At 41.6% G+C, this 7,261-nt stretch overlaps 1 protein-coding gene across 1 annotated transcript in view; it reads right to left on the bottom strand.

The window, feature by feature from the left end:
- Positions 1-7,261, bottom strand: part of LOC103772113 (solute carrier family 2, facilitated glucose transporter member 11-like) — a 9,137-nt gene that overhangs the window by 725 nt on the left and 1,151 nt on the right. The window contains exons 3-10 of the mRNA XM_008939430.1: positions 6,532-6,692; positions 5,526-5,650; positions 5,043-5,172; positions 4,315-4,463; positions 3,764-3,951; positions 2,568-2,678; positions 1,942-2,043; positions 944-1,019 (exon numbers count right to left, since the gene is read on the bottom strand). Of these exons, the coding sequence (XP_008937678.1) occupies positions 944-1,019; positions 1,942-2,043; positions 2,568-2,678; positions 3,764-3,951; positions 4,315-4,463; positions 5,043-5,172; positions 5,526-5,650; positions 6,532-6,692 (1,042 nt within the window). The remainder of the gene's footprint in view (positions 1-943; positions 1,020-1,941; positions 2,044-2,567; positions 2,679-3,763; positions 3,952-4,314; positions 4,464-5,042; positions 5,173-5,525; positions 5,651-6,531; positions 6,693-7,261) is intronic.

Raw genomic sequence — 7,261 nt, 5'->3', positions numbered from 1 at the left:
TCTTTCCCTGAGTCAACCGGTATCACTGGTCAAACAGCCTGAGTAAGTCAGGCTGCTGTGAGATCAGCTAAATTTGGGCAGCACAGCCATCTCTATCTGAATTGCCCTACAGAGTTCTCTTTTGGTCCATGGAGAGAGATGAACCACCCTTGAAGTGCAGTTTCTATCCACCAAAAATGTATAAAATACAGAGATGAATGGCCTGGATACACCTGAATTCTGCTACCATGGGAATTCTGTTAAGTTTTCAAGGCATTTATGATCCTCATATATAGCCCTTACTATAATGAAGGCTGCCATTTGAATTTGGAGACTGTGATAAGTAAAAGCAGCATTTAGTCAGGGAACTTTCAGAGAAAACATTGGTCTTGAGTGAGTGAGGTCCTAAAAGAGAGCTGTAAGTTTGGTTCTGGGGTCACCGGTGTAGGTGATTCAGAGTGACTTTAAGAGAGGATGAGAAAGGACAGAGCAAAGTTGAGAGAGACAATGTGTGCTGTCAGGGATCAGATGGAGGAGGGTTTTCAGGATCAGTAGAACAGGATCTCAACAGGAGAGTTGGGAAAACTCTGGTATTTCAGAAAAGGCTCTGGCAAAGACAGAGATGGACTGTTGAGCCTGTATGCACTAGAGAGCATTCACACCCTCCAAAACAAGTCTCAGTGAACTGGCAAACAAGGGTGGTTTTTTTTGGCTTGTACCTGTAATCCAGTAGAGAGGAAACAGGGTCCTGATTCATCAGTGTCTGAATAATTTCAAAAAACTTGTTAAAGAAATTGTTTCATTAATTCATTAGAATTTGGGACTCCCTCAATTTCAGTCCAATCCAAGCTGTTAATTTTCAAAGATATATTCACACAGTCTAGGTCTACTTCTATACATTCTTGGCCCTTCCTTATCCATGTGGTCCAAGGTTTCCTGCTGTTGCTTTTATTGTTGTACTCACCTGGTCCTATTCCATAGGCAATGATAAACAAAAAGATAAAAATAACACTGCAGTAACGCATCCAGAGGAACTGATCCTAGACAAAGGCAAAAGGAGGGAAGAGAATGAAAATTAATTTTATAGCTGTAGCATAGCTGATCCAAACATGGGAGAAGCAATATTTATGCAGAAGCCCAAGATGCTGAGCTCTGTAACAGATGCTCACTAAAACTTCTTGTCTTTCTGTGCTGAATGCAGTGGAAGGCCGAAGGTAGCCTGCAGAGTCAGAACTACAGAGGTGAGCTGAACTGCACCCCAGGCTGAAAAACAAGTGATAAATCCCCAACTAATTATAGCATGGGACAAGTTGTTATTTATTTAACCTAATTATCCTACTGAATAAGATAACTTCAGAGAAATGTTTAAATAGCTGTGAACCGTAAGATATCTGTGAAAGAGAAAGAAGCTGAATGTTTATGGGCTGAGACTGAGGTGGCAACATAGTGAAAAACACTGGCACTACTGAAGCCATGGCACTGGTTCCACACTAGTTCCCACCATCCCGACTGGAAGCAGCTGGAGAGCTGCACCATGTAGCTGGATCTCTTGCATCAAGGGTGGAAACTGTTGGTTGTGGGAAGGCTCAGTACACTGCTGCTCCTGCAGGAGGCATGGGATAGCAAATGGGAAAGGTGACAGCAAGGGTGCTTATCTTGGGCTTTAAAGGACAGCAAAACAAGACACAAGTGAGGTTTGGAGAGTTCAAGCAGGCAGGGAGCTGGAGGAAAACTCTGCCAGGCCAATGGTTTTACAAACTGTTTTTCAGTGAGGGTTTGAAAGCCTGATCAAAAAAGATCAACTACAAGGCAAGACAAAGAAAGCCTTGCAGAGGGGCTGTGTGTTTATATTCAGAAGATATTCTGACCTGCTATTTTGGGCATGAAAGCTAAAGCTGGCTATCTGCCGTCCTGCATAAAGAATTCTGGTGCAGGTCCACTCCCAGAGAGACATTTGCTTACGCTCAGTAGAAGGCTTGTTTCAAGCAACACCAGTATCAGTGCCATCAGCAAATAACCACCCCACAGGAGCACCCGGCGTCCAAAACGATCAATAATGGAGCTCTGAAAAGTACAAAAACCTGCATATCACTGGCAGCATGGCAAAATCCACCTGTCAGCCATCCAACAAATCAAGTATTCTTCTTGAGTTCTTTTTACCTCAGAGGGCACAAATGTTCTTAGTACCAAGTCTGTTATTTATTGAATTCCTCCTAGCCTCTCTAATACTGTGAATTACCATCACTGCCCAGCATTGCCACTACTTTTCCATAAAGCCTGTAAACAGTGAAAGCATGTTGCGACTCCATTTGAATAAGTATACATACTTATGTTTGAATGGCATTTCATTTATATCTGTATGAATAACAGAGGGATTTTTATATGAAATTATGGAGAATGAAGGCAGGAGCAAAGATTTAAAAGGTGGGACAAAATTTGGAGCAAATGGTAACGAACACTTTACAGATTTATGCAGTACCACAGAAAAATTCTTTAGTTCATAAGAAGAAGATAAATTTTCTTTAAGGAAGATTAGACTTAAGTCACACGTACTTTAACTCTTAAAGCCCCAGAAAGGTCTCACTTACACAGAAGGTAACAGAGGCAAGCTCAGAGATGGCAACTCCTAGAGATACATATGGGATCGTGCTTTCCCGCAGGTTGGCTGTCCGAAAAATTTCTGAGGTGTAAAAGGTGATCTGGGAAATAAGAAACATTTTCAAAATGAAGCATAGTCAAGAGCTGTGATATGTGCTTATCCAGCATCACTTAGAACTAGATTTGTAATCACTGCAAAAGCAGCAGCACATCATTTGGACTTAGTGGAGGTTGCATACCTGCTTGAGATTTGAAAAATCAGAAGGTTAACAGAGATGAAGAAAAGGAGTTTGAAAGTCCAGGGGGGGGAAAAAAAGGAGTTGAAAGGACCATGCTGTCTGTAAGACATTTTGTTTTGGCAAAGAGGAAAAGGAAAGGGGCAAAACAGAAAGTGAAGAAAAAAGCAAACCACATCTCTGTCTTAGCAGGCCATACATTGCCATACAAACAGTCAGTTCTTTAATTCTGTCCCCTTTTCCAGTTGCTAAGCAAAAGCTGCTCAGCTGCAAAGTCCCTGATGGACTGGGCACCATTTCCCCATCAGCAGAGCTCAGAGGTGCCTCCTCTGCCCACATTGCTGACAGCTGTAGTGAACAAGCTCCAGTGGAGTGCACAGGCTTAGGCAAGGCTTATGGAGAGAGACCCACAGGCACATGATAAAAACGACATCCAGGGGAATGACTGACAGCATGGACTGCATTGTGCTCAGCCACCTCTACACAGAAACAACTGAGAGGGTATTACTTAATGGATAAATCCCCTTTATCAAATGGAATGAACATTGGATAGCTGTAGCTGGCCATCTGATACTGCAGAAGCCAACGAAAGTGATCTGGAACTCTAGATAAACAGGTCTCTGGGTTGTAGCAAGCCTTAGGGTGTTTATAACCCTTTGTCCTACAGAGCCTTTGGTAATACCACCAGGGGAATGAACAGTGCCCTTGAGGGAACTTAGGCTGAGTTGGATCTCTTGTTCCCACCTGGGAAGCTCCCTTAAAGTTATGAAGAATACTAGTGATGATATCGCAGATCTAATACCACTGATCTCCTCACACAGACACCACCACAGGCAGTGGGCTCTGTGTGAGGAGGAATAATGCAGATCCAGAGGAAAGTGGCAGGTTGGAACTGTGGCACTTTGGTTACTTAGCAGTAGATGTAAGTGTGGAAATAGGGTATACTCAACTGCACTCAGGCCGCAGAGCTGTAGGCTCAGTAAAAGGAGGAGCATGGTACTCAGCTGCGGGTACACGGATGGTTCTTTCAGCACCTCTAGGACATTCATGATTTTGGTGCCTTTTGTTACAGCCTTTTCCTTCATCATGTCATCAAATTCTGTGTGGTAGTTCCCTTCTCCCCAGAGTTGCTTCATGGCTACAGAAGAGACAGAATGAAGTATACTCCTCCATCATCTGATGGAATCAGGCTTCTGTTTTTCAACTTTTAATGACATTAAACATTTGTAGTTCAGTCCATGCTTTGATTTATTAGTCACTGTGCAAAGAACTAGAACATCGCTTACTGGAACATGCTGAGACTTCCCTGGAGAAGGGCTTTCAACTTGCTGTAGGGGAAGATCTTAAATATTTCTTATGATTTCACTTAGTCTGGAGGACTTTAATCATTTAATTATCAAGAAATCTGTAGTTGGCTAATAGAAAAGCTGATGCCCTTTATTAGCTTCACTCTCCCAAGAGTTATGCTTTAGCAAATTAGGGATCTGAAGTTATATTTTACCTTTCATGCAACCAGCCTTGTCTCCTTTTTGCAGCAAGAGATAAGGAGGGGACTCAGGAAAGAATGGCAAAAAGAGCAGTTGAATCAATGCCACCAACCCAGAGAAGGACAATAGCACATTCCACATGTCTTCAGTTCCTAAAAGATCTCTATGAAAGCACATTAGAGTGTATTTATAGTCTGGTGCAATTATAGCCTATAACTAGTTTTGTATTTTCTAGAGCCTAGACTAGCTAAAGAGAAACAATATACATACAGGCCTTGAAAAGAGAAATTGAAATGGCAGATGTTTAGGCTAGGGAAAAGAAAATAGATTAATAGCTTAGTTCTACTGAAAGACTGAGATTTTTGTTGTCATTTGAAATTTTAATATTTTCTAAAGGTCAGTGGAACTTGAACATTCCCACAACAGCCCTCTGAAACAATACTACAGTTCTGCATGAGGTAATGAAGATATTAGCAGAGATTTCAGATCTCAGAAATTTACTAAGAATGCTTACAAACAATAAGAAATTCTTAACTTCAGAGCAAGACTGCACCTCCAGAGACAGGCTTGTCCTTTCTCAAGAGAAGGGCCTGTCTCTCCCCAGTGAATGACACAGAAACTTACATGTTTCTTTTAGACACCCTCAGTGTAAGTCTGTTTCTACGATGGGGAGAACAACCCTTCCCTGTCATACAGAAGACAAATAAATAGAAAATAGGATGCGAAGGAGTAGCACAGGTACCGTAATCCAAGAATTCTTGCTACAGCTTTTCCTAGTGCAAGAAACACAGAGGAGGTCACGTTTACAAATCCACGCAACTTCTTAGGTGAGATCTCTCCAGCATACTGAACATGGGCATTCATGTTTATTCCTAAAGTGAAGAAGATGTGAGAGAGCTAAATCTACAGAAATCAAGAGGAAGGGTCCTTTTTCATTTCACCTCTAGCTAAGGGTAGCTCTCTTCTCTCTCCTGAACTGTTTGCTCTGTATCTTCCACAATAATAGGCTGAAAATCTACCTTTTACTTTAAGCAAGATGTTTAGCTAATCCATCAGATCTCTCTCAGCAAGACCTCTTGAAGGCAAAAGAGAGCTCATTTTACTTTTTCTCACTCTGTTCCTTGTTCCACTGGGGTTACTGTGCATGCCCAGGTACTTCCAGCAGGAAGATTTCAGTAACCACCCCAAAGAAGTCACATTAACATGGAGTAATGGGGAGTCCTACCAGAACAGATGCCCTCAAGGAAACGCCCAACCAGGATCATCTCAAAAGACCTGGCTCTCATGCTGACGCCAGTATGCAGTGTGGCTATCATTAGGACCATGTCGTTCAACAGCAAACATTTCTTCCTGGAACAGCAGACAACATGTGGGTGTGACCCATGGTTTACTTTTTCACCTTTAACTAATATCTGCCTGTTCTCTTCTGGATTTACAGACCAAGCTATGGCCAAGTTTAAATCCACTGCTTATAGGACAACCATATCTGATTATAAAAAGGCATAATGTCTTGGAAGGGAGCTGAAAGGGAGAAGCTAGGTTCCTCTTTTCTGTGCTAAACACTGTGTGAGTGCACTATGAGGCTGAAGGAAATTCCTGCAGGATAAATACTGATATGGAACAGCCTTTTTCACTCCTTCCCTGGGAGCGAGGCTCCCACCTCAGACACCGCCCATGTCCCCAGAACAAGGCAAATCCAGATTCAGTGGAGATTTGCTTCACTGCCCACCTCAAGGTAGAGAGTTCTGGCTTTGTCCTTTATGGTCACCCTCAAAAAGAGTGTCCTGAATGTGGCCCGAGGGACTTGTGCTTATCTTTGCTGAAACTCATTTTTCTCATAGAGGAATGAACCTGCACAATTTTTTAAAATGTTAAAATCAATTAATTAAAAAAAGACTTCGCCTACAGAATAACTATGCCCTTCTGCACTTCTGCAGCATTGTTGGGCTCCCTAAGACAATATTGCCCATTACAGACATTTCAGTGAGATGTTTTTTACTGAAATTTCAACAAAAATACAGAAATTGTATAGCACCAAAAACTATGACAAGGTGACAACTGTCAGGTGCTCTTGTGTCTCTAATGCACCCACGTGTATTTATACATGCTGAGTGGAGTAAATTCTGCACCAGAAGGGGGCAATCAGGATTCTGACATCCAGTATATTAGATGAATAATATTTAATTGCTTGTTGCAGTCCTGATTAGTGAGCTGTTGGGAAATATACTTACTTTCCATATTTTGCAGTCAGGTACCCACTACAGAGACACCCTGTCATGCCACCTACACAGTATATAGACACGAGGAAGGACCACAGTAATGTGAGTGTCTCCTGATGCAGCACAGAACCATATCGCTCCAGCCAAGTTTCATTGATAAAATTCTGAATGTACTGGGACATAAAGAGAGATTTTAATTCCACAGAGGCACTAATCACAATAGTTCTTAGTAGTGTTTACAACTTAAAAAATTAGATTAGTATTCATTACTAAAAGCGTGACTATGGGACACCAGTTTGCAAATTAGGATTGATATTTCCTCTTATACAGCCTAATAGCTTAAGAAAATCATTCCAAAATTAATTATATCCTTTAGTGTGTAGAACCCTGGCTCTCCAGCACCAAAATACTGGGAACTTTTACTGATTCTAGTGAAGTGCAAGTGTTCTTGTTGCAGGCAGTAATTATAAAGAGAAAGGGGCTCAATTGAAGGTTGAGTTTCAGATCAGCTAGTTTAATTTTTTTTCTTTTTTCTCCATGGCATAATCTTTAAGGAGAATGTTTCAATATGTTGTTTCCACACAGCTCTGTGGGAATTTATCTTCAGAACACAGCTCCTAGCACTCATGCAAACTCATTTTGTCCTTTGACAGTGGACAGTACAGTATTGGAAAGAGCTGGGAATAAACTCAAATAGCAACACCTAACAGATCTTTCAGAGCATCTTCAAAGTGCCTGGTCC

The sequence above is a fragment of the Merops nubicus genome, unplaced genomic scaffold, assembly GCF_000691845.1.
Source record: "Merops nubicus isolate BGI_N331 unplaced genomic scaffold, ASM69184v1 scaffold45724, whole genome shotgun sequence".
In the NCBI taxonomy this organism is placed as follows: domain Eukaryota; kingdom Metazoa; phylum Chordata; class Aves; order Coraciiformes; family Meropidae; genus Merops; species Merops nubicus.
Note: the sequence above shows the minus strand (reverse complement) of the source record. Positions and strands in the feature narration are given on the sequence as shown.